This window comes from Sciurus vulgaris, assembly GCF_902686455.1.
Source record: "Sciurus vulgaris genome assembly, chromosome: 1".
Taxonomy (NCBI): Eukaryota; Metazoa; Chordata; class Mammalia; order Rodentia; family Sciuridae; genus Sciurus; species Sciurus vulgaris.
In genome coordinates this window covers 65,226,045-65,253,215 of record NC_136461.1, presented here as the reverse complement: position 1 = coordinate 65,253,215, position 27,171 = coordinate 65,226,045, and the positions used below count along the sequence as shown (strand labels likewise).

Sequence of the window (27,171 nt, the reverse complement as noted above, 5' to 3'; positions counted from 1 at the left end):
CACAATAGCCAGACTGTGGAACCAACCTAGATGTCCTTCAATAGATGAATGGATAAAGAAACTGTGGTATATATATATACAGTGGAATATTACTCAGCTATAAAGAATAATAAAAAAATGGCATTTGCAGGCACATGGATGAAATTGGAGAATATCATGCTAAGTGAGATAAGCTAATCTCAAAAATCCAAAAGACGAATGATCTCACTGATAAGCGGATGATGACACATAACGGGGGGTGGGAGGGGGGCAAGAATGGAGGAAGGAGGGACTGTATAGAGGGAAAGAGAGGTGGGAGGGGTGGGGGGAAGGAAAAAATAATGGAATGAATCAAACATCATTACCCTATGTAAATGTATGATTATGCAAATGGTATGCTGTTACTCCATGTACAGAGAAACAACATGTATCCCATTTGTTTACAATAAAAATAAATTAAAAAAAGTAAAAATATGATAGCTGAATTAAATTCAGTAGTTGGAAAGAGAAATTAGGGAATTTCCCAGAAAGCAGAATAAGAAAATTAAGGGGGTGGGGAAGGGAATGATGAAAAGATCAATTCAGGAAGCTTAACAATGGATTCTAAAAAGCAAGAACAGAAATAGTTGAGAACAGAAAAAAAGAAAAAAAAAATTCTGTAAAATGTCCCAGCATTGAAGCACTGAGTCTCCTCATTGAAAGGTCACACCAGATGCTCAGCCAAGGGAATGAGAAAGATCCACATGAGGGCACCTCACTGGGACACTTCAGAACACCAGGCATGAGAGAAAAGTCTTTAAAAACTTCCAGTGATGTCTGGGAGACACAAGTCTGAAATTTAGAACAGTTTCAGATTCTGCACCCCAGCAGGATAGAAGACAGTGGCCCAGCGCCTCCAACATTTTTAGGAAAACTCTAGGATTAGATTTAGGTAATTGATCAGAAAATTAGGAGGAAAGAATAAGGCCATTTAGCAATGGAAAACTTTAAAAAACTTCAACATTACGTTTTTTAGGAATCTGCTACAGGAATGTCAGAGAAGACACCCCAGATCCTGGAAAGGGGATCAAACAGGTACACAGGGAGTTTACTGACTTCCACCAAAAGGCTGCATGGGGCAGAGGGACCAGGCTCTCAGCTCTGTGATACCCTAGGCACTGCTCCCTCCCCACTCTACATGGTTGTCTGGAACTAGGGTGATCCATCATCTCTGCTTACCCAGATCTAAGTGGCATTCCGGGATGTGGGACTCAGCTTTAAAACTGGGAAAGACCCAGGCACCCTGAAACTGCAACTCATCCTTGTTCTTTCTGTCTTTGGCACATAGTCTTTGCATGGTCAACTCTTACTCACCTGCTAACCCAGCTTCCACGTAGGAGATGGGGAAATCCTTCCTTGAGGAGGTGGTTTTCTTCTGAGACATTAATACTCGGGCAGGTGCTAGAGTTGTGGTCTGGGTGGGGTTTACTTCCATTTTTTTGTGAGATTAGAAACTAGTGCCCTTAAGCAGGGCTGCAAAACCACCAGAAAAAATAAAAATTCCCCAAAGAGTTCATTTAGCTGGGAAAACAACTGCAGTGGTAGAGTCTAGTCTTTACAGTGCTCTGAAAACCATTACCACTCACACTATGAGGCATTGCTGTTTTAGGCCTTCCCCTTGTGGTTTTCTGCCACACTGCCTGCCATTGCTGGTTAAGGCTGAGCTGAATAGCTGTATGGAAATTGCAAAATCCCAGGCACCTAGTTACCCAGATTTAAGGGCCACCTTCTCAAATTAGCATATTTTCTTCACATTTAAACCAGTTTGAAAAGATCATACTTTCTTACATTTTGGAAACCAGTGCTCCTGCTGCGTCTGCTCTGCTGATGGTGCACTCTTGATCCCTTTCAGCATTCATTCTTCTTGGCCAGTGCCAGTGAGTCTCACCCATGGTGCACATTAGACTCCCTTGGGAAGCTTTTAGAACATAATTTTGCTCAGATTTCACTCCCAGACCAATTAAATCAGACTCTCCAGGGGTGGGGCTTGGACACAGGCAGGCTTTATCAACTCCTGAGGTGCTTCTAATGTGCAGCTGGGGCTAAGAGTATTGGATTTAGAGAAATGGATTTTGTTTTAGTCTGATCAGGCTGCTATAACAAAATGTCATAGACTGGGTGGCTTATAACCAATTCATTCAACATGGAACTGGAGGCTGGGAAACCCAAAATCAAGGCCTCAGAAAACCTGGTGTCTGGGGAGGGCTTGGGCTTCTTTCACAAGGACATTAATCTCATTTATGGGGGCTCTGTCCTCATGACCTATTCACCTCCCAAAGGCCTCATCTCCTAACACCATCACGTTAGTGACTGGGTTTCAGCACGTGGATTTTGGGAGGACACACATTCACACCATTGAAGTTTTAGAGTCAGAGACATTTGGTTCAAGTCCTGCTTTGGCAATAATGAGGTGTTTTACATTGGTCAAGCAATTTTACAAACTGGTCTGAATTTCCTTATTTATGAAATGGGCTTAGTAACACTGGTCAGGCAGGGTGGCTCTGGTACGAATAAAGTAAGAAGTGCTTAGCTTAATGCCTGACCCATATTCAGTGCTGGGGACATCCTTGCTTGGGCAATGGAAAAAGCTTCTCACCATAGAGCAAAAGTAGGGCAATATGGCTTGCTTGAGGTTCTCAGAGTAACGATGGAAATTGAGACCGTAACTCTTGGTAAAACTTAACCTACAAATTAAACTCCAAAAAAGAAAAACTGTTTGAGAGAGAATGTCTCCCTTTAAATAATAACCTGGACCCATCCAAAGTGTGCCAGGTTAACATCATCCAATGACTGTGTGCCAGATGGAGTCAGTTACAACATTCCACTATGGACAGCTGCAGCTGGAAGTGCTACCTATTCAACTTGACATTGCCAGATAACGATTTTTTTTTTTGGTAATACTTATTAATTTAACTTTGGAAAAATCTATTAAATCTCTTCAGAAAACATAAAATCAACAAGATAGCTATGGTCGGGCTTAGAAAATTTAAATATGCTATATGAACACGGTCATTACAGAGTAAATAAAAACAGATAAAAATAAACATAATGAAAATTTCTAGAAATAAAGCTAGCCAGGTACCTGATGAAAAAGTAAGCATGTTGCATTTTCTGCTGAGAGAGAGCTGGAGAAGAGGCTCTTAGACCCAGCGGAGTAATATTGTCCAAGAGTTCCTGGGGTTTGAGGAGAGGGAATACATCAACACTTCCTTCTCCAGCTGGGAGAGTGAGGATATTCCAGAGCAAAGGAGAGGAGACCTGAGTCCCATTCCCACACTGATAGTCCCAGGACATACCAGGATGTCTGGTGGGTTTGACAGGAGGATGGCTGGTCCAACTGGTCACAGTGGCATGGGTGATAGAAGCAGGACAGCTTGCTTTTGAGTGGATCACACAGGCTCGAACAATTAGCATCCCATGTTAACCATACAGAGCTAAAGATTAGAAACCTCTGCCTCAAACTGTTTGGATAAGTTGAGCCTTCACAGACTCTACTGAGACCCCAGAAGTCAGGGAGATGGACCTTCCCATACCATGTTTGAAAAGAACTTCCATTACTTATAAGGAAAGGGCCATGGAACCAAACTGCTTTAGAAAAATACAGAAAGATTACATAGAACACATCTATAGCTCTTTCCTAACTACTACATCAGTCTTGCTAAAGTTGCTTCTTAGAGTTGATGCATATGCACCAAGTGTAGTATAACTGTTCAAAGTCAGAATTTCATAAATCCAATTACCTTAAGTGTTACGCCACCTGCAATTCCCCTCAGTGCTTGACAAGGATTCCGCTAAGTAATAAAGGTGTTTGCAAAGTCTCATTGTATTGGGAATTCGGTTGCGGACTTTCCTTCCTTGCTTGCTTAATATGTGTAGGTTTACTATTAATATTTTATGTGTTTTCCCTGAAAACAGGGGTCTTAACAGAACCAGGGATAAATATAAAAAAACAGACTTCTAATGAAACAGATTTAGTCATTTGTAATGAAACTTTGAATAACCAAGAATGTTATGAGAAAATACAAAAATAGATTCTAGCTGCAGATCCCCTGTTGACTACTCTCAGATGACCTGAAGTATGTAGGCAAATAACTCCAACCCCATCAGGAATGATTAACAGGAACAGAAGAAATAAAGAAAATAGAGTTTCTACATTTAAAACACCTTATGACAATGCTTATTTAATTAATGGAAAGCCATGGCATCCTTACAGAGGGATGCCTCTTAAGCCCCTGGATTTAGACCCTCCTTTATCTCCCACAGGATATTTAGATGTTAAATCAGGACATCTTATAATCTGGTTTGAAAGTATACATACAAGAGTGCAAGATATTCCATTTCTTAAAGATTAGGATTTACTAAATGCTGTAAATATTATAGGTCACCTATCTCCTAGAGAAAAAGTTCCTCAATGTTAAGTTCACACAGTAGAAGATGATGTCATATTATCATTAGCTTAAATTGTCTAGCACTTATTAACCAAAGCAGTAGCCACACAACTGACATTTACTCAACCCTGCTGAACTTGCTTTAACCTTTATGATTAGTTAAGCAATATTAATATGTTTTATTATTTAGTTATAGGTTATCACGAGTAAGCAATTACTAAAAATAATTAGAATACTTCATTGCCTGGTCTAATAATGATTATACAAGATATTTTTGTTATTTTTCCTTGTGATCTTTTTCTGTTCTGGAAAAACATGAGTAACTGTCAACCTTTTAATGTATAAAAAGTTGGCTGGGAAAAATAAAATTTAGAACTTAGCATCCATTCCTTGAGTTTGTGTTGCTTTGTTCTCCACCTCGCTGACACCTACTCCCTCACCTGAGACCACTATGATCCCTGCTAGGGCTGGACCCTGGCACTTCAGTATACAATTATTACAGGTAAATATTTTAAAAGGATCAATTCAGTGAGCAGAGTTGGGAAAAGTTGAAGATGCACCAACCCATTGAAAAGACCAGCTAGTCAACGAGCCTCATTTCACTTGTGAGTAAGGTGACGTCCAGAGGAATGAATACTACTTAAGTCCCCATTCACCCAGCAGAGATGTAGCAGAGGTGAGAGTCACAGACCCTTTCTACTTTCTCCCCGGGTGGTGTAGAGAAACTCTTTACTCGATTTAACAATAAGACACTATCAGAACATACATTGTACCTAAAGGCATTTAAAATTGGAGACTACTAGGCTAGGTGTGGTGACACATGACTGTAATCCCAGTGGGTTAGGAGGCTGAGGCAGAGGTTTATGAGTTCAAGGACAGCCTCAGCAACTTAGCAAGGCCCTAAGGAACTCAGCAAGACTGTCTCTGATAAAATATAAAAAAGGGCTGGAGATGTGGCTTCATGGTTAAGCACTGCTGGGTTCAATCCCTGGTTTAAAAAAAAAAGAAAATCGGAGACAACTAAACACCACCGTGAGAAGGACTGATAACTACAGTGTGGTTCAGTCTTACACTGGAATGCTGCATGGCAGTGAAAATGCATGATCAGCAAGGACTGAACCAGAAAATCAAGTTGCAGAGGAGGAACATGGACAACACGGGCAATTTATAAAGGATCCCAAACTGGAAAAACCCTTATGTTGCTTATGAATATATTGTTTATTAAACAGTCAATAAATATTTCTTGAATACCTGCCATGAGTCAGATATTGTTTTAGGTGTCGGTGACACAGTAGTGAACCAAGTGCCTGCTTTCCTGGAAACTGTCTTCTAGAAACATACCTATACACACAGTAGAAATGTGGGATCAGTAAACACTGGATTCAGAACAGTGAAAACCTCTGGGGAGGTGCAGAGGAATGTGACTAGAAAGTGGATGCAATTATTTGCAAAGTGGAAGCTCTGATTACTTGCAATGTTTTATTTCTTAACCTGGGAAGTGGGTAAAGCATTCTCTACAGCTTTTAGTCCTTCTGAATTACCTTATGAAAATTGATTTGCTTCTGTTTTCTAGTTTTGCTTCTACAAATTTCTTTTGTTCTTGTAAAAACATGTTTCCTCACACAGGTAACAGACAGAAGATTAATGGAGATGTTTTGGTAGCAAGCTCAAAGTATTTAAGAAAGCCTGTGTGCTTGGAAATGATAGGTTGTCTTGGATATTTTAGATGATACTGTCACCAGAAGGAAGTGGAAGTCCCAGCACATGGCAGGGCCCAGTGACATTCTGAATGGAGGACTGAGTGTGGGGCTAACTCATTTTCTGGGAAAAGCATGGAGGTACTGCTGCTCTCCTAGAGGCATCTTCTCACCTAGCCTGTCACATAGTGGCTGCTGTGTTGGAGGATCAGTAAGCTTACTGATCAGAGGACTGCAGATAGGCTAGCATTTAACGTACTGCCTCCTGGACCATGTGGGACTAAACTGGACCTAGCTTGACAGGTCTTATTTCAGACCATTTAAACAAGCAGCTTTATCTAAAAATCTTTCCTTTAGAATGCTTCAGCCTATAAAAACAAAATCAAAAACAAACCCCTTGCTTTATTTCTGAGGTATTTCTGATTAGGAAGAAGCAAAAAATGTTGCAATATTATTCTTTAAACCCTTTGCCCTTATTGCTCCTATAATAACAATCAAAAATTTAGGAAAAGTTTATGTGCAATGATATGTCAGGGTAGGATTACTGACAACAGTGAGTGGATGAAAAGAAAAATAGGTCATTGTAGTAGGTGAATGATGAAAATAAATATAGTATTCCTATAGAACTATATTTTATGCTGCCATCAAAATGTGCTATTAAATGACTTATTCTCTGACATGGGAAAGTCTATTTTGTTAAGAGAAAATCTGACTATAACTCATAAAAACTTTATTTTAAATTGATAAATAAGAATTGTATATATTCAATGGTGATGGTTTTACATAAGTTCATGAAGTAGAATGATTAAATCAGGCTAATTAACAAATCCATCTTTTCACATACCTACCATTTATTAAAAATCCAAGCAAATTTGAAATATAGTGCATTATTATTTATGGAAGTCCCAATTCTGTGCAATAGATCACTAAAACTTCTTCTAATTGAAACTTTGTACCCTTTGAGCAACCTTTTTCCTTTACCTGTCTGATTATAACTTTATTAAATATCTATCAATCAAGAAAATACTCCATAATTTAATGTTAATTTTCCTCTTTATACTTTTTGTCATTTTCCAAATTATCCAAAGCATGTAGTTTTGATTTTATAAATAAGAAAAAGTTATTAAATTTAAGAAAATAGCAAGGAAATGGAGGTGTGTTATATAAAGACAAGCAATCCCAGACTTGACATCTCTTACAATCTTAAGACATCCGTATATGGCTTGCTCATTTTATAAACCTGCGAAGAGATGAATTCCTATGATTCATCTAGAGTAAAATACAACACTCGAGTAAAATACAATCTCGTTTTTTATAATTGTTTTTTTTCCCCCTTTGGTGGGAAGGTAGTTGTTAGAGATGTTGGAGTAGCATTGTGGCTTACTGTGAAGTGATGAACTTGGAGTAAAGACATTATTAGCTGTGACCTTGGGCATAATGTTTTTCCTCCTAGAATCATGGTAAAGTTTAAACAAGATCATGAGCACTCTTGGCACAGGATGGGCACTTAATAAAAGCTGTTGATTTCTACTTTCTTCAAGATTATGAACATAGAGTAAAACACTACAAGTTTTAGGTTGTATTCCCTGTTGGTTTCCCCAAGACAAGATTAATTAAAAAGTAAAGTGGTTTTAAAGAGCGATTGTTGAACCAAGTGTATTCCTCCTGAGTCATCAACGTTCTAAATTAAAGAAGATAAGCAAACAAAAAATCCAGACCCAGTATCACATGGTGTACATCAAAAGTCTGTCCCATATGTTCCCTTCTGGGTCCATTCCCATTCCCGACTTTGCCAGAAGTTCTAGAAAAATCATCAAAGAGGTTAATGGGCTCTGACTCATTTCTTCTCAGCCGAGGATTCCTTTGAGTGCTGAGCTGAATGTGGTTCCCAGGTTTTCTAAAGTCTACTCTTCCACACAGGGTATCCTAAAGTAGAACCATAGTGTTGTGTGTGAAAAAGTTTCAGTGAGGTAAGACTGTCTGGGTTTGAAACCTTGAATTCTTACAGAACATATCTGGGCCTCATTTCTCCATCTATAAAATGGGAATAATGATAAAACCTCGTAAAGTTGTTTGCAAGGTTTAATGCACATAAAGTGCTTACAACAGTGCCTGAAACATAGTAATCACTGGAGAAATTACAATTATTATTGTTACTATTCTTCCAGGTTCTTGATCTAAAAATTCTTCACAAATGCAGGGTCAGAAAGTTACCTTCTAAGTTAGGAGGTCACATATTGTGGTGGTTAGGAGCACAGGATTTGTATTGAATACAGTTGAGTTTATCTCAGCTTTGCCACTCTTCTAGATATGTGACCTGGGACAAGTTGCTTAATATCTCTAAGCATGAACTGCAACTTGGAGCTAGGGTTAGGGTTGTTAATTGTATAGTGCTTAGCATTGTGCTGACTTGGAGTAGGTACTCAATATGTTCTAATTATTATTGTTCTGTATTATCTATTTCAATCCTCACAAAATCCTCAGTTTGCAGGTGAGGAAAACTTTGACACAGGGAAGTTCATGGTCATACAATTAGTAATGGGCAGAACCAGAACTCAAACACAGGGAGTCAGACTCCCTGAACCCACCGTCTCAACCACTGTAAACTACCACCTCTGCTTAATGATATGGAATGTATCCATACTGCAGGGCCAACAGCCAACAATAACTAAAATGCTTCTACCCCATAACAGGGTTGTCTCTTAAAAGAAACTCCTATGAATTTTTGATATTTGATAATACAATGCTTTTTACTGGTGTGAATCTAAAGCTAAAAAGGATCATATAAGTTACGATGTTCTGATAGAAATTTTGTTCAGTTGAGTTACATTTGATAAAACGATGTTAAATTAATGTTGAAAAATGGGGAGAGAACGTCTAGTGACAATATCAACCTCCATTAGATTCCCCAGGGGTGGGATTTCAGGTATTGATGTAGGCAAGTGGAGGTTGTATTTAGATCTTTCTGGATGGTGGTGGTTACACACACACATACACCTCTCATCCCTTTCTACAGATCCTTCAACCACTTTTTGCTTTTTAGTCCTTCAATGTCCTAGGCACTCTCCTTTGAAAACAAGTAAATATAAAAAGAACCATCTTTGCCACTTAATCTGTTTTACCTCCTGTTCTTTGTTTACAGTTTATAGAACATCAGACTTCATTCTGTTTGATTGGGCAAATATTTCTGAATTGCCCTCCTATAATTTGTCAGTCATTATTCAAGAAGTTGAGGACTTATCATGGAGTATACATTGTCCAGGTCCATAGGTATAATCTACTGGGGGAGAAAGACACACAAATAGTCATAATCCGTGTGATATGTCTACCACAGGAATAGGAACAAGTGCTGGAAGAGTAAGTTTTCAGGATGACACTAGAATCCCTCATAAATTCTTCACTTGCACTATTTTATTATTTTTGTCATCTTTGTGTTGTTACTTAATGTGTTTCTAAGGGATTCCTTTTAAAGTCGTAAGTGATCAAGCTGTTCTATAGTATATGTTCTGTCTAAATTCAAATGAGCATATCAGGAATTTACAGTAATCATCATATTAAGACTTTACGTGTTTGTATAACTACATGTATACTGCTCTGCATTTGAAAGAGTGCCTTGATAGTAATTAACTCTTTAATCTTCACGCTATTGTCTCATTTTATACATCTGGAAACTGAGGCCAGAGAAGTAATTGTGTCAATAGCACAAAGCCACTAAATGGGAGACTGGAACTCAAACCTATGCAGGAGCCCAGTCTTGGGAGTCTCACTTGATCTAGCCACAACCACAATCCCTATAAAAAATGTGGATCTTCAGAAAATTAAAATTAGGACACACAGTGGGACCAAAACCCAACAAGATACAAGAGAGATTTGTCACAGGTGGACAGTGGTAACTGCTCCTTGGCAACTGCCTCCAAGGAGCAGAGAGTGACCTCATTACATCCCTTTCTTTCCACCATATTTAAGTCTGTGCAAGTCCTTGTTTGCTATTAGACTGGGTTTTCAGGTTTTGCACAGCTTTCACCCTCTGTAAACACATAATAATCCCAGGTTATTTGGTTTCCCATTAGCAATAGTTTCCTGCCTTTTAAGGCTCCGAGACACAGAAGATGATGGGTCATATGTGAGTTCTATTTTCTTTTCTTATTAGGCTGTGGTACTATTGTGTTATCACAAATACTTTCATTTTACTTTCAGAATGACATGGCATTCAAGGTTATTCTGGTTAATAAGATGTTACAGGAGCCCATAAAATTAATTATAAAATTGTCTGACAGGAATAATAAGGTTTTTGAAAAGAGAAAAGCAAACAGTTTCTTCTGATCAGTTCTTCATGTATTTTTACCACTGAAGTATACCCTACTGCTTTGAAATAAAAAATTCTATCAGTTCTCATTTCCTTCTGCAAAGATTTTTCCTATATTTCTGTGATGGGGCATGCCTGACATGTGTAGTGATAAGGTATTTACTTGATGTCTTCAGAGTGTGGAAATATATTAAATCTCTGGCTCAAAACTGGCAATCTAAGTGATATTATGTCACTGTTTAATATTTGCTCTGAAAATATGAAGTACATTCCCGACTTAGCAGTCAAGAATGGTGAAAATATATCCTTATTACTTTATGAGGTTTAAACATGGGATTTGTCTTTCTTTTTGCAGAATCAATTAGTTCTAACTCCCCGTGGCCAGTGAAGACAGTCAGGAAGTACTGGCTGCCTGAATCTGCAGCAGGTGTTACTGTTTGAGTGTTTGGGGAAAACTAGACTTGCGTCCCCCTGACCTCTGTTTCTCTCTAACGTCCCAGCTCTCATCATTTCAACATGCCGTCAGCAGCTTTCTCCACCAAGTACAAGTGCTTTCTGCAGAGCTCAAAGTCAACCTGGCTTCCCAACTTCAGCTGATCCTTGTAGGACATGCCACAAAAACCTGACTTATCGCTTAGAATAGGACTTGGTGTGTTGGCTACAATTCACTAAGTCCCTAAATTATTATCAGTACTGTATCATTGGAACATACTGTTTTGGAAATGGTACTATTTTATTTGTTACTGGGGATTGAACCCAAGGGCGCTTTACCACTGATCTACCTTCCCAGTCCTTATTTTTGTTTTGAGACAGGGTCTCACTAAGTTGCTGAGACTGAGCTCGAACTTGCAGCCCTTCTGCGTTAGCCTCCTGTGTCACTAGGAAAACACGCATGGACCATGAAGGAATGGTACCATTTTAAATCAGTCTTACAGATACCACTTACCACATGCTTTAGGTAAATGTAATATTTCTTTTTAAAAAATATTTTTTAAATTGTCAATGGACCTTTGTTTTATTTATTTATTTATATGTGGTGCTGAGAATCAAACCCAGTACTTTGCACATGCTAGGCAAGCACTCTACTAATGAGCTACACCCTCAGTCCCTAAATGTAGTATTTCTGGATTTAGAAGTTGAATGTCACTATGGAAATTCAGTTAAACACACACACACACACACACACACACACACACATTCACACACTCCACACAATAAACACTATCATCTGTTATGGCTGGGGAATGTGGCTTTTTGATTTTATTCACTAAGTCTATTTGGATTCCTACTGTGTCCCTGCCACAGTACAGTGGACACAAAGGAAGTCCATGATAGCGTGCTCCCTCCTGAGAAGAAAAGAAAGAAGAAGTAGTATTTACTGGATGTTCTACTATGTTAGGTGCTTTTACACAGATCATCTATTTTGATCCAAATAGTCTGCAAGATGCATCCATTTATCAAATGAAGAAACTCAGACTTGAAAGGGTCAGGAAACTTACAGCCTACAATTTGAACCAGGCCTATCTGGCTCCATAGCCATCATCTTTCCCATAATAGATGCATGTAGGAGACAACAGGGAATTATATGAGTCAGTATATAATGAAGTACAAAATTAAATATAATCAAATACTAAGGTATAACCTCAAGAGTTTTAGGTGTTCAGTGGCAAGAAATTAATGTTTACTCTACTTATCAGAGAGGATCTTAAGGAAGAAGCAACAGGATTTAAAATGATCCTGGCAGGATTTCTAAGATCAAATATTCTTTTTAATAAAGAGGCAGCACATATTTGTGACACAGAGCTAGATTTTTAAAGAAGTCCAGTGTTCTGCTGCTTTGGGCACTGTGCCTAACTGTCTTCTGCCTGCTTCCCTTCCTCTCTTACTGAGGATCTTTGTTCCATCACTACTTACACTCTGCTCAGCCTCTCTATAGCACACATTGGTAAAACTCCGTTACTGTGCCACCCTTCTCTGTGCCCTATTAGGAGTTCCACCACATTCAGTATCTTTAAAACCTACAAGTGCGTCTGGCACCTATTGGACACCCAGTAAACCTTTGCTAAATGATGAGAAAAAATGAAAAGGACTTACTGATCAAAACCTACTTCTAGTCACTGAGATCAAATACGCTCTTGGCTGCCTGGCAATCCTGCTGTTCCCTCAGCTCACTGTCTGCTGCATTCCACAACAAATCAGTCCTTCTCTGTCTTCAAACCTCAGATCCTCAGCAGATGGCTTTGCCTCTGGAAGGACCCTTCAGCTTCCTGCCACCAGACAAAACAAACCTACGCTCTCATCCTGTCCTCTCTCCTGTTGAATCCACGTGGGTCCCTCTTCTGGTCTCTAGCAACCTCTCTTCCTGTGCTTTAGACCCCGGACTCACGGCCTTCAGAAGAGGTTTCTCTCTCTTTGGTATTCTCCTTCTCCCTAATGAGGAAATCCTTCCTATAAGTTTTAAACTTGCTTGTCTTCATTACAAACAAATCTCCTCCAGTACCTCTTTGTAAGGTCAACAATTTCCTCCACGTTTCTATGCACAATGGCTATTTTTGAGTCTCCTTTTTCCTCATAGTGATGCTCCCTGTTTTGTGAAGAACCATTTTTTGGAACACCACATTCCATGGACTTTCCTCCATCTTTCTCATGGTTTCTTCTGCATCTCTTTGCTGCCGGAGGCCCTCCCTCTCTGACAAGACTTTGAATTTCCTCAGCGCTCAGTTACAGAACCAGTTCTCTTCTCAATTCTGTTCTTTTACCTTCTCATCTCCACTTATAGCTTCAAGTCTTATATGTATTCAAAAGGCTCATAAATCTGTATTTCTAGCCCTGATCGTTCCTTTGAATGCCAGATCTGTATTTTTAATTGCTCACTTGAATTCTCCACTTGGATGTGTTAAGGCACTTTGAACTCAGCATGTCTGAACTACACTCAAGCTCTTTCCTTGCAGAACTGGCCTTCTCATGGTGTTCTTCCTCCGTGAATGCCACCCAGCTGTACGAGTTAAAAGGCCAGGAGTCATCTTCAACTGCTCACTCCTCTCAGCTCCTGTATCTATTCTAACATGAAGTCCTGCGGATTTTGCCTCTCAGGAGCTTTCTCTCCATTCCTCCACACTCCAGGGCAAAGTACCATCTGTCATCTCTTCTACGGACCAATGGACTTCCTAGATCCATTCTTGCCTTTCTCCAACATGTTCTCAACACTGCAGCCAGAGCAATCTTTTTTTTTTTTTTTTTTTTTTTTTTTTTTTTTTTTTTTGAGACAAGGTCTCCTATGTTGCCCCTGCTGACCTTGAAGTTTTGGGCTCAAGTAATCCTCCTGCCTCAGTGACCTAGATAGTATAATAGTATCTGGGATCACACCTGGTTCACAACAATCTTTTTTAAAAAGCAAATATACTTATGTCAGCACACTGTCCTATTTTCTCCAATCAAAAAACCAACCTTTCCCCTGGTAAAGCCCCACACACTGCTCGTAGATGCCAAAACACCCAAGCTGCTCTGCAGTTCTGCAAAGCCCTCCTGCCGAGGCTCATCTCACACCTCCTTCCCCCTGCACTTCCGCTACCCTGGCCTTCTGTCAGATGCCATGCTTCTTCCCGCTTCCGCACTGCTATTTCCTCTTTTGAACACCCCAAGCTCCTCCCTCCATTCTTCCTGTTTCCTCAACTTCTCACATTTTCATATCTCAACTCAAGCATCTCTTGCCTTAGAGAAGCCTCTTCTCACGTCCCTGGGCACACCTACCCCCGGCAGCGTTCACTTCTTCTTCTAAGACCCTGCCATGGTTTTTACTACATTCATAGATTATTCCATTATCATTTGTATCTATGGATATGAATGATCGCAGGAACTGTGCTTTCTTTTGCTGACCATTGTGTCCCAGCACTTCATATAGAGTCTGGCACATTAAAATTTCTCCATATTAGTGGCATGAATAAGTAAATTAATAAAGTTGAAAGCCTGGGCATGGATGCAGGGTTGTAAAGTGAAAGAAAAGAACCTAGGATGGAGCTTGGTGAACATGACATTATAGGGAAGGACAGAGGAAGAAAATCATGTTGGTGGGAAGAAATAAAGAAATAATGACCATATAAGTGGCATAAGCCAAGGGAATCTAGAGTTTTAAGAAAGCAGAAATGTCATCGTGTCTTCAACCCCAGACATTGGGAGAACTGGGAGATGAAACTGGCTCATAGGGCAAAATGGGAGATGAGAAACTTAGGATCAGGGGAGTTGACCTATCATGCAATTTGGTGTTAAAGGAAAGGGATGAGGAAGACACTTGACCTTTCTGACACTTGGCACTGTTGACAGCTCTTTCTTTCTTCAAAGTAAAAGTGGAGAATTTGCAAATAGAGAAAGATACTTTTAGGATGACAGCCTTGGGAAAGAAAAAGCAATACCTATTTTTGGAGTGGGGTTCTGAAGAAGACACGGGAGGGAATTACATATATATAAGCATAAATAGTTAAATAGTTTGTTAGTATTTTGAACAAAATGCTGATAGATCCACTAAGAATAAAAGAAAGTTTCTATTTTATCTTCACTTATTCATTTTCTGATGTTGTTAGTTAACTTCTTGCTACTGTGATCAAAATACCTGTCAAGAATACTCAGAGGAAGAAAACTTTATTTTGTGTTCACTGTTTCAGAAGTTCAGTCTGGGATCTGGTAAACTTCATTGCTCTGGGCCCCAGATGAGGCAGAACACCATGGCAGAAGGGCATGGTGGAGGAAAACTGCTCGCTCATGGAAGCTAGGAAGCAGGCAGAGAGAGAGAGAGAGAGAGAGAGAGAGAGAGAGAGAGAGAGAGAGAGAGAGAGCGAGAGAGAGCAAGAGAGTCTACAGAGAGCCAGGGACAAGGTATAATTCCTCAAGGGTGTGCCCCAGTGACCTACTTCTTCCAGCCCTGCCTAACCTTCCAGCCTTGCCCACACCTACTTCTTTCAATTACCAGCCAGTAGTCCATTCAAATTATTAAATCATCAAATGGATTGATCCACTGGTGAGGTCACAGCTCTTATAATCTAATTATACCACCTCTGAACATTTCTGCATTGTTTAGCACATGAGATTTTGGGATTACTAAAGATCAAAATATAACAGATGTTTTCCTTCCTTCATGAGGATCTCAGTTTCTGAACTGTCATTTTCCTTTTCTCTAAAGAGTTTCTTTTAACTTGCTTCTAAGACAGGTCTACTGGCCATACATTCCTCAATTCTTGTCTCTCTGAGAAAGTTTCTCTTTCCCTTTATTTTTCAAGGGCAATGTTATGAAGTACAGAATTCTAGGTTGGGTCCCACTCCCCCAGTACTTTAAAGATCCCACTCCATTCTCTTTTTGTTTGCATGGCTTCTGAGAAGGGATCAGGTGTAATACTCATTTTTCACTCCTGTATAGGTAAGCTGTTTTCCCCCTATAGTTTCTTTCAAGATGTCTTTCTTTGGTACTCTGAAGTTGGAATATGAGATGCCTAATTGTAGTTTTGTTTTGTTTTTGGCATTTACCCTTGACTTGGCATTCTCCAAGCTTTCTGGATCTGCAGTTTAGTGTCTGTCATTAATTTGGTGGAAGTTCACAGACATTGTGGTTTTGAAAATTGCTTCTGTTCCTTTCTCTTTCTTTTCCTTCCAGTATTTCCATTATGCATATATCATACCTTTTGTAATTGTTCCACTATTATTGGATATTCCATTCTTCATTTTTTTCTCTGTATTTTAATTTTGGAAGTTTCTATTGTCAAATCCTCAAGCTCAGAGATTCTTTATTTGGCTGTATCCAGTTGACTAAATAACCCATCAGAGACATTGTTCATTTATATTTCAGTGGATTTTTTTTTTAAATCTCTAGTATGTCTTTCTCATTCTTTCTTACAATTTCCATCTCTCTGATTACATTATCCATCTGTCCTTGCATGTTGTCTACTTTCTTTTTCATTAAAGCCTGTAGCATATTAATTATAAGTTAAAGAAATTCCTGGGTTGAGAAACTGCAGCTATATATGACTCTGGTTCTGATATTTGATCAGTCTATTCAAACTCTGTTTGTTGCATTTTGGTATGCCTTATAATTTTTAATTGATAGATGGACATGATGTACTGGGTAAAAGGAACTGCAGCAAATAGCATTTTGTAATGGTCTGGTAAAGTCGGGGATGGGAGGGACAATCTATAGGCCTATCATTTGGTCTTAGTCTTTTGGTGAGCCTGTGCACCTAGACTGTGAACTTCACCAGTGATTCTCATTTTTAAAATCCCTTTGGGTGATAGAGGATGGCTAGCAAGGTATGGAGATGGGCATTTCTGTTCCTCCAGGTAGGTTAGGCTCTGGTAAAATAGTTTCTTTTGAGGCAGGTCTTGTTAAGAAAAATAGAATGCTTGGGCATATTTCAGAATGTTTTTCTTCTCCTCTCTCTGCCAGAAGATTGACAGGAATTTTTTTCTGATATTCACTGTGAGCACCTGATGGAGCTCCTGGAGGTGACTCCCACAAAGGTGTGAGGGCCTTCCTTAGATTGGGTCCCTGTGGAGTTTTTAGCTCTTAGACTCATCCACACTGAGTCTCTAGCAATTTTAATATTACTCATTTCTTCCTTCTCTGGCACTGGTTCCCATGAAGTTTCTGCTTGTGTGTTTCCAGGTAAGTTGTGATGTTCTCTGTCTCTTCAGTTTTAGTGTAGTAGGTCTGTCCTACATCCTTATTTCTCTGAAGGATATAAGTAGGGCTGATTTTTCAGCATGTTCAGCTTTTTACTTGTTCTTAGCACAGAGTGGCAACTTCTAAGATCCTTGCATCTGGGTCCAGAAAGTGGAAGTGCTCAGACAATTAGCATCCACTTAGCTGAAGAAGTGGTGGCCTTTGTCTTCTCCACAAGAGCACTGAGGCCTAAAAACTTCAGTTTGAGTCAGTTCTTGGGGAAGGCAGAGAGGGAGTTACGTTTCTGAACAGCTGTTCTACATGAGGACTCTGATCCCTTCCTTGCCCAGAAGTTCTTCTAAGTGGGGTTACTGTCAACGCTTTCGAGGAGAGGAAACTGAGGTGCAGAAGAGGCTCAGTAAGTTACCTCCCCAAGTCACAAGTAAAGTAAAGGAACTAGAATTCATTTCCTTAGTTTTCAAAAAAGTGGACATTTATTAGCCTATGTCATATGCCAAGCTGTATGTCAGGCATGGATGATGCACAGAGCAGAGCCCAGTCAATGTTCTGCAAAAGAATATCACAACATAGGATGCCCTGGCCCCTGAAGAAGGTGAACCAAGCATGTAGAAAGAGAAAGGGTTCCTCAAGGGAAACTTTGTCCTGATGGTGCACAAGTAGGGATTATCTGAGATAGAGGTGATGGGGCTGAGGAAGCTTCCCTAGAAAGGGAAGGGACTGCAAAGTATACCCTGCTTCAAGGAACTGCAGATGGTGTGGCAAGGGATGCTGTTGGAGAGGAACGTAGGGGTCAGATACTTCTTTGCACATTTTCATGTATTTATGCTAAGAGATTCTAATTTAATTCTGAAATCAATAAGGAGCCAAGAAGGGTTTTAAGTAGTGGAATGCCATGACTGAATCTGCTTTCACAAGATCACTTAGGGATGAGAAGGCTGGGGCAGGGAGACTGGTTAGAAGGTTGTCCTTATGGTCCTAGGGAGGAAGGCTGAGGGTGTGAACCAAGGAAGGGGTAGTGGAACTGGAGAGGGTTGGAGCAATTCCTGCACAGAACTGACCAAACTGACACATGGAGGGAGTGAAGGGAGAGAGGCTAGGAAGAACACCCTTGTTCCTGGCTTGGGCAGCTGGGGGGATGGTGGTATCATTTACTGAAATAGAGAAAACAGAAGGAAGAACAGATTTTGTGGGGGAAGATGGTGAGCTCGGTTTTGGACATGTTAAGTTTGAAATGCACATGGGAAATCTAAGTGGTGCTATGTAGTAGGTAGACGTGACAGGAACTCACCAAGGAGCTCCACATGAAGCTGGAACCATGGCTGTGACTGAGCTTCTCTAAGGAGAATGTGTGCAGTGAGGAAGGAAGGGGCCACTATCAGGATGCTGGGGAACACCCACAGTTGAATAATGGACCAATGGAGAGTTCAGAAAGAAAGCCAAGAATGAATGAACAAAAAAGTGGAGAGAGGGAGAGAGGAGGTGCTGCAGCCTGTGGTTAAGAGCAGAGCTTTGTAGTGGAGGCTGACTTGGTGTTCACTAAATCCATCTGTCTCAATGGGCAATTAGAAAGCTCCATTTTCCAGGCTCCTCACATGGTGGAAGAGCCAGTGACTAGGGATGGCGCCTCTAACTGAGGAGAGCTCATGTGCAGTTAAGAGCAGGTGCATCTTCCTCAAGCTCTTCTCCCCATCCATGATCCCTTTGGCCTCATCTGTAAAAGGACCTCTGAAGGAAAGCACTCAGATTTCGAGTTGTATTTTCTACCCCAGCACAACTGAGTCTGTCTTTCCTGATCCTGGCTCTGGAGTCAGATCTCTGGGTTTGAACCTCTTGCCAGCTGGAGGCTTTGAATTAGCTGCTTAATTTCTCTGCACCTCAGTTTCCTCATTTAAAACTGGAATAACAACAGAAATACTTATAGAGTTATCTGAGGAAATTAGGTAATTAATGTGAAGCACTAAGAAGAGTATTCAAGACTCCAGAAATGTTAGAAACTAAAGGAGAGGAGAATGTCAAGAACCAGGGAATGTCTTATGGCAGAGGTCAGCGAATTAATAGCCTGCAGGTCAAATCCATCCTGCTGCCTACTTCTGTACAGCCTCTTAGCTGAAAATGTTACATTTTAAAGGTTGAAATAAATCATGTGAAAATTATGTGGAGTTCAGATTTCATTACCCATAAATTTTTTGTTGGGACATAGCCATGCTGGTTAGTTTGCATATTTTTATGGTTGCTTTGCACAAGAACGACAGGGTTTGAGTAGGTACAATAGAGACTAAATGGTGAGCAAAGTCTGAAAATTTTAATACCTGGTTCTTTAAAGAAAAATTTTGGTGACTCCTGGATTACATTGTCAAATGCAGTAAATGTAAAGAAAGATAACTAAAAAGTGTTAACCAGAATTAGCAATAGATTATCAGTGATAAATGCTCTTCTGGAGTGGTAAAAGAAAATAGATTTTTGTTGGCAGGCAGATCCTACTTTTGATTTCTGACTCTGTATCTTGCTAGTTGTGTAGTCTATTTCTTCCCTTTTCCCTTTCTGTTCCTTTCTATTTTGTGTGCTTGTTTCATGGTTTTGAACTTTCCCTTTATTTCTTTGAATATTCTAAATATTCCTATATTAAGATTACTTTCAGACTTTTCTGTTATTTCTAGCTTCTGGGGGTGTGAAACTTCCCATTTGTTGCTGCCTATCTTGTTATATGTCAGTTCTTTGTGCAGTCTATAATTTTAGGTGCAAATGGTGAGTGGTTGTTTGGCATTTGCTTCTCCTGAGGCTTTAAGAGTCAGCAACTGAAAAGGCTCCAAAAATGTATCACTGAACAGCCTCTTTGGAGGCTGGGATGGGAGGCAATAGAGTATGGGCATTGGGGAATATGCCCAAAGTTTACATCCCCACTGTGAAACTACTTGTGTAACCTCGACAAAATTAATCTCCTCATTTTAGTTTTCTGTGAAGTAGAAATAATTCCTACTCTTTAGAAATACTGTGAAGAATTAATGAAATAATATAAGGAACTCAGCATAATGTTGTGCATGTAGTGAATACTTAATAAATATAAAAACACTACTGTAAATATTTGGTAGATATTACAGCACTTAGCAATATTTTATCCTTGTTTTGTGATATAAGGAAGAAACTTAACGTTCATAAAAATAGTTTCCGGAAATACCAAATGTACAGTTGATCATTATATATGGACACTGGTCAGACCTCTTTGCTCTATTTGTGACGCATATTAGTTTAAAATGGGAACAAAAACCCCCATTAGAACATATTCACTTGGTTTTCAGTCACTGGTAAGGAGCACTAATGTGGGGGCGGGTTTCAGACATTATCCTATTTTAAAAATAGCCTAATTAGGAAGTTGGATCATTTGCCAACTATTTTGGGTCATTAAAATACAGCAGTAAAGAGAGTTCTTCTGTTGAGAGGAAAATGACCCAGATAAATTTCTTCAGTTTTATTCAAAGAGAACACATATTTCACTTTTTGGCCATGTTTTCCTCAGTCACTATTCCATTTGAAAGGTTAGAAATACATTAGCAGAGTCCTGAGTCCATAGTTGATTCTCATACATATTACCTGTTTATTAGTGGGAAGGATAGAAGCAGACAAATTCTTGGGCAAGAGAACCTTACTTCTATCTCCAAATAACTTTCACTCACAAACCTTTCCTTAGTTAACTGCAATTTTGGATCTGTGGATAAAGGAAGGTCAGAGAGCCAAAGGGTGAAAGAAAACGGTAGGCTACTATGATTTATCATGAAATATGTTATTAGTTACCCATAAGGATTTCACAAAATGAAGACTTATAATTCTATTTCCCCCCCAAAATTTACAAAGGTTAATATTAAAAACATTTTTTATAACAATACCTTTATTTGATTTATTTACTTTTTTGTGATGCTGAGGATCAACCCCAGTGCCTCACATGTGCCAGGTAAGCACTCTACCACTGAGCCACAATCCCAGCCCCTAAAAACATTTGAATAGAAAAATATTTTTAGATTTATATTACCTGATCTTCATAATCCGACCCTGTATCAATGATTTCTCCAGTGTCCAACATCATTGAAGGATCAAAGTCACTTGAACCTAAATTTAGGAAAGGCAAAATTAGCAGATGGAGGCAGTCTGTTTCTAAAACAAGAAATCCCCTCTTAAGTTTCCATATTGTTGATTCTTGCTTTTATTTCTTGTGCTATGGGAGTCCTGTTAAGGAAGTCTGATCCTAAGCCAACAAGTTGAAGGTTTGGACCTAAGCTTTCTCTCAGCAAAGAAAACTATCAGTAATGTGAAGAGAGAGCCTATAGAGTGGGAGAATATCTTTGCTCATACTTCAGATAGAGCGCTAATATCCCGAATCTATAAAGAACTCAAAAAACTCTACACCAAGAATACAAATAAACCAATCAACAAATGGGCTAAGGAAATGAACAGACACTTCACAGAAGAAGATGTACAAGCAATCAACGGATATATGAAAAAATGTTCAACATCTCTAGTAATAAGAGAAATGCAAATCAAAACTACCCTAAGATTTCATCTCACCCCAATTAGAATGGTGATTATCAAGAACATAAGCAACAATAGGTGTTGGCGATGATGTGGGGAAAAAGGTACACTCATACATTGCTGGTGGGGTTGTAAACTAGTGCAGCCACTCTGGAAAGCAGTATGGAGATTCCTCAGAAAGCTTGGAATGGAACCACCATTTGACCCAGCTATCCCACTCCTTGGCCTATACCCAAAGGACTTAAAATCAGCATACTACAGAGATACAGCCACATCAATGTTCATAGCTGCTCAATTCACTATAGCCAGATTGTGGAACCAACCTAGATGCCCTTCAGTTGATGAATGGATAAAGAAACTGTGGCATATATATACAATGGAATATTCCTCTGCCATGAGGAATGACAAAATTATGGCATTTGCAGGCAAATGGATGAAATTGGAGGATATCATGCTAAGTGAGATAAGCCAATCTCAAAAAACTAAAGGACAAATGATCTCACTGATAAGCAGATGAGGACATATAAGGAGGGTGGTAGGAGGGGTTAGTGTTAGGGTTAGGGTTAGGTTTAGGGTTAGGGATAAGGAGGGTGGTAAGAATGGAGGAAGGAAGGACTGTATAGAGGGAAAAGAGGGGTGGGAGGGGTGGGGGGAAGGGAAAAAATAACAGAATGAATCAAACAACATTGCCCTATGTAAATTTATGATTTTTAATTAAAATAAAAAAAAAGTTTCCATATTGTTCTGGGGTTATATTAAATTCACAAACATTTCTAGCTGTTTCCCATCTGCCAGACCCTACGTTTGGGCTGGAGAGTGAAGAGGTGGATACTGAGGACATTGCATCCACCCCTAAGAAGAAGACAGTATTGTGGAGAATAATTTGTCAACAGCAAGATTCAGAAACCAAGAAGAGTGAGCCAAGTGTGACTAATGGATGAAGTGGTGGAGCTGGGTTTCTTCACAAGGAGCTGATCTGTGAACATGAACTCTCAGGGTGAATATGGCTTGTCCAGGAGAAGAAATAGCTTCAGGATGAGCAAGAGTAACCAAAGTGGAAGGAACACCATGTACGGAGTGGGAGAAGAGCAAGAGATTTCCAGAAATAAGAAGGACTGAGTTTGCCCACTCCAGAAAAACCTGAGATGTTTTCCCTCCAGACTTTGGGACATCTCAGTCCCTGAAGGTGAGAAAAACCACAGGTCAACTTGATTTTTTAACAGATAGATTGCTCTCCCAGGTACTATAAGTTACATTAAATCACATCATTTCTTCCCAAGGCTCAAACTTAAACCACTGATTTTCACAAAGTGCTTCCAAAGCTCAACTGATTGATAGTTTTCATTTAATAACTTAAAATATACATCATCTCAAAATATATTCACCTTACTAGCCAGGACGACAGAATTCAGGGCTGCTCTAAAAGATTATGTACCCTGTGAAATAACAATCAGTCTCATGTTTCACTGTAAATTTGTCCTTGCTAAATAATTCCTGGTTAGATGATTGTATGAGTAATATTTAGTGAAAATGCCTTTTCACAAATCATCAAGCACCTCACACACCTCTCAGACATGGACCTGTCCCAGAGATGTTGCCTTGGTGCGCTCCCAAAACAAGAGCCAAGGTGAGTCCTCACCCTGCTTTTCTCTTGGCTCTGTTATCATTATCCTCACTGTCTACTACACTGACCAAGGTCTGAGCAGCAACACCACTGTTTCCATCTTCAATTTTTTTAGAAAACAAGGTAAGTTTTCCCAGATGGAGATGCTTGCACCATCACGCCATTCTGGAGAAGTCATGGGAAGCAGAGTTGACAATGTGTAGTTGCACAGGTGTGTTCAGAACAACTCTACCTAATGCCAGTCGTCAGTCACATTAGAACAGCCCTGGCCAATTCTGTTGCTAATGAGGCAGTTGCGAGACTGGCATTGGGAAGACTTTGTCCCTTCGTACCAACAAAGTAAGATTAGAGCATGATGTGTGAAACTTCCATTTTTATGTATACCTTGTTAAAATTAGTGGAATTATATATAATTTTTCTATCACTGTGTGTTGGTATTTTTCAAAGAATTTTGCAAGTGTATCTCGGGGACAAAATACTAGACTGTCTCAAAGCCCAGTCTGCAAGTTAGCTTATACTTATGTGTTATAAAGTGGTAAAGATGTTATAAGCAAAATGCATATTTTTTCATTATATGTCATAGATATTTTAGAACCAACACTTCGCAGAATCCTACTCTGTCATTTTAGAAAAGAAGAAAACGAGATGCAGAGAAGTTAAATAACTTGCTAAAGGTCAATACGGAAAGTGTGTGAGATCAAAGGCGGGGCCCTTAGCTCTGATTTTATCTAACATACTCCACTGCCTCCAAATAGCTTTACAAATATTACCTTTCACTCAAGTGCTCTACAGGAGAGGCCCTGGAGGGTATACTGTCTATTCTGCATTCTGAGAAAATGAGGACCTGTGAATGGTCCTCAGTGAGGTGGATCTTGGGGTGACTGTGGAAATGGTAGGGTCACAAGGGGAATTAAGGAGTCTTGTTCAAGTTGATGACAATCAATGCTCCATTCTGGATGGCTGCTATTTGATAGCATTATTAAAGTTAACCTGAATTCCTTCCACAGTGTGGCTGTTATCTACCACTGACTAGTGACATGGTGATAGGTAGGTGTATTCAAACACTACCTTCAAATCAGCTCTATTTAGAAGGATTCACATGGAATGAGAAATGATTTGAGCACAGAATCTTATTAAACATATAGCTTCTCTTAGCGTCTGTGTCCTACTTATTTTATTTAACTGGAAACAGTTCCTTCAATTGTTTTCAAAAAGTACAACCTGAAGGGCTCTTCAACAACCCAATTAACAGATACCACATATGAATATTTGATACTGAAGCAAGTTCATTAGGAAATTATCTTCAACAATAGCAGAATGAAAAGATTTCTTTTTGTTTTGTTTAAGAAAAACTCATGCTTATAAGGAAGAAGAGATTGGCTTTCCTAATCAAGTGCTTTTAGCAGAAATTTCATTGTATCATTAAGGGATAAAATTTCTTGGCACATTGTTGCTCCTGGCAACCGCAGCATTAATATATCAGGAAGCAATAGACAAAGGATATCATTAGCAACTCAGATAATGATTGAAAAGCTTTCTTTTTCCTTTAGTACTGGTTCCTTGGTTTGCTCAAAATGGGACCTTTAAAAATAGTCCACTACTTGGCAAGTGGAACAGGGAGGTAAATACAGACATACGTACACATTTTTGCCTTTTTTCAATGGACAAATTGACACTCAAAACAACTGCAAATGATCTTGTTACTCAAAAAAGACGGCAAAAATCAGGACATTTTGAAAAAGTGATAGTGTGGCTTTCACTTCTCCCAATTTTGAATTTCTCAATTTCTTTTCAGATTTAAAAATATCTGTTCTATAGATAGCATAGAAAGGTCTGAGCTGAAATATAGAACCCCACAGGGAAGACTTAGCGTCACTAGTTTTAGATGTGGTATGGTCTTTGGAAATATTATTTTTAATATTTAAATGGAAGATGAGACAGATTGGCTTTAGAGGTACTAGAGGCTAAACTATTGCTTCCTGGGACAATGTTATGGACTTTGTTTCTCCTGGTGGATTCTCAATCAAAAGTTTTAGGAATTCTCCTTCCAGTTTGAGTGCCAAAGAAAGAGGCACTCCTGTGATGCAGGCTTCCTGAGCAGTGACAGGTGCAGGTCGATAAAACCCCTCTAACACTCCATCTGGTCCTCCTGGGAAAGCAGGCTCTCCCTCACTCCAACTTCCATTAACTGTACGCTGCCCTGTAAGGGGAGGTTGTGTTTCATTCCTTAATCTAAAAACACAGCTTAGAAATTAAAAACATTCTGTGCATACACACTGAATGAGAATGAAGAAAAGGATGTTTACATTTTACCTTTGCAGACCTTGCTCTCTTTCACTTGCTCTACAAACATTAAGTACCTCCTGTAAGTGCCTGACTGTGTCAGGCACCGAGAATCCTGCTCTAATTTCAACAGTCACGGCAAGTGTTAGCAACACTTTCGTGACAGAATTCCTTTGAGGAAGAGAAAAAATAATATTTGGAAAAATATTCTGAGTATTTTGAACTAGAAAGTGAGCTCCTGGAGGGATCTGGGTGTTGCTGGACTGCTCTAGGTGAGAAGGGGACAGGGGTAGGTTATTTCAATCACTTCAGGACAGGGGTTGGGAGAGAGGAAGAGAGGGAGGGAGAAAATACAGGAAAGCGAGGGAAAGTTGTGTAAGATGTTGTCTCTCCTGTGAGCCCTCAAGTCCTTAGCAAAAATACTGCCACATAGACAGCCTTCTCAGTGTGGCAGCCACGTGTTTGATACACAGAAATCATTCACTCTTCACAACAATTCTATGAGGTAGGTGCTATTATTCCCTTTTTTAAAAAAATAAATCTCAGTCCCTTTTATAAAAAGTTGCTATTGAAGCCAATCACTTGCAAGTTCAACCATCAACTCTGAATAAAATATGAACTATACCTAGGAATTGAAATTAACCTAGATGAGTTCTGGCTATTTTTTTAATAAATACAAATATTTCCTTTTTATAGATAAGAAAATGTAGGGCATAAGGGGTTGATTGATGTGGCCAGATGGCTCTGCCAGAAGTCCTAATGGAGGACTCCATAGAGCAGACTCTGCAGGTGGAACTGAAGGTATGGAGCTCATAGCAGCCTTGGGAAAAGGCATGGAGGCAGGAAAAGGTGCACTCAGCGCAGGAGCAAAGACTTGTTGTGCTTGTGAGTCCCATGCTCAGACAGTGGCCCAGCTGAGGTGGCCAACTGGAAAGGAAGACTTTAGGTACCATCTCCTGTAAGGTTCACACTGGGCATCAAACCTTTCTCCTCTGTTTTTCTTTCTATCTCTGTGTCCTCATGAAATCTTTTTCTCTAATAAAGGAAACTGCTGTTAAAAAAAATCTTGTACCAAACAATTGTGCAGGAAAAGCACAGGGCACTATGCAAGGTCCTAAAGGAGTCTGGGATGGTGTCTGAGAAGCCTCCTTGAAGAAATCACCTTTGTACTGAGGCCAGGATCTGGTCAGGTGAAGGATGAGGCTATAGAGTTGGGAGAGGGGAGGGATGCAATGAGGACAGGTTTCCTGTGCAACTGGAAAGTAGGTGCAAAATAGCTATAGAAGGAAGGTATTGGAGCCATTGAAGGAACCACATGAAGCTGGTGTGGTTGAGGGGTGGACGCGATACCCCTCCACAGTGGGAAAGCTAGGAAGTTGGGGTTTTCTGCTACATGAGGAGTACAGGTGCCCAGCCTGCAGGGAAGTCACTGAAGGGTTTGTTTTGTCTTGTGTTCAGAAGCCAGCATAGTTGCAGGACTGCAGGACAAAGCTACCTTGGAGAAATGCCACTAGTGAGCCACAAGGTGCTAGGGGGGTGGTCATAAAGAACAGTTGGGCTGGGGAGATAGCTCAGCTGGTAGAGAGCTTGCCTTGCAAGCACAAGGCCCTGAGTTTGATCCCCAGTACTGCAAAAAAAAAAAAAAAAAAAAAAAAAAGAAGCAGTATAAC

At 39.7% G+C, this 27,171-nt stretch overlaps 1 protein-coding gene across 3 annotated transcripts in view; it reads right to left on the bottom strand.

Moving 5' to 3' along the window:
* The window catches only part of AK5 (adenylate kinase 5), a 265,354-nt gene that overhangs the window by 92,874 nt on the left and 145,309 nt on the right, over positions 1–27,171 (bottom strand). For all 3 annotated transcript variants that reach the window (XM_079129025.1, XM_079129024.1, XM_079129023.1), the window contains exon 8: positions 21,098–21,174. In XM_079129025.1, the coding sequence (XP_078985151.1) occupies positions 21,098–21,174 (77 nt within the window). The remainder of the gene's footprint in view (positions 1–21,097; positions 21,175–27,171) is intronic.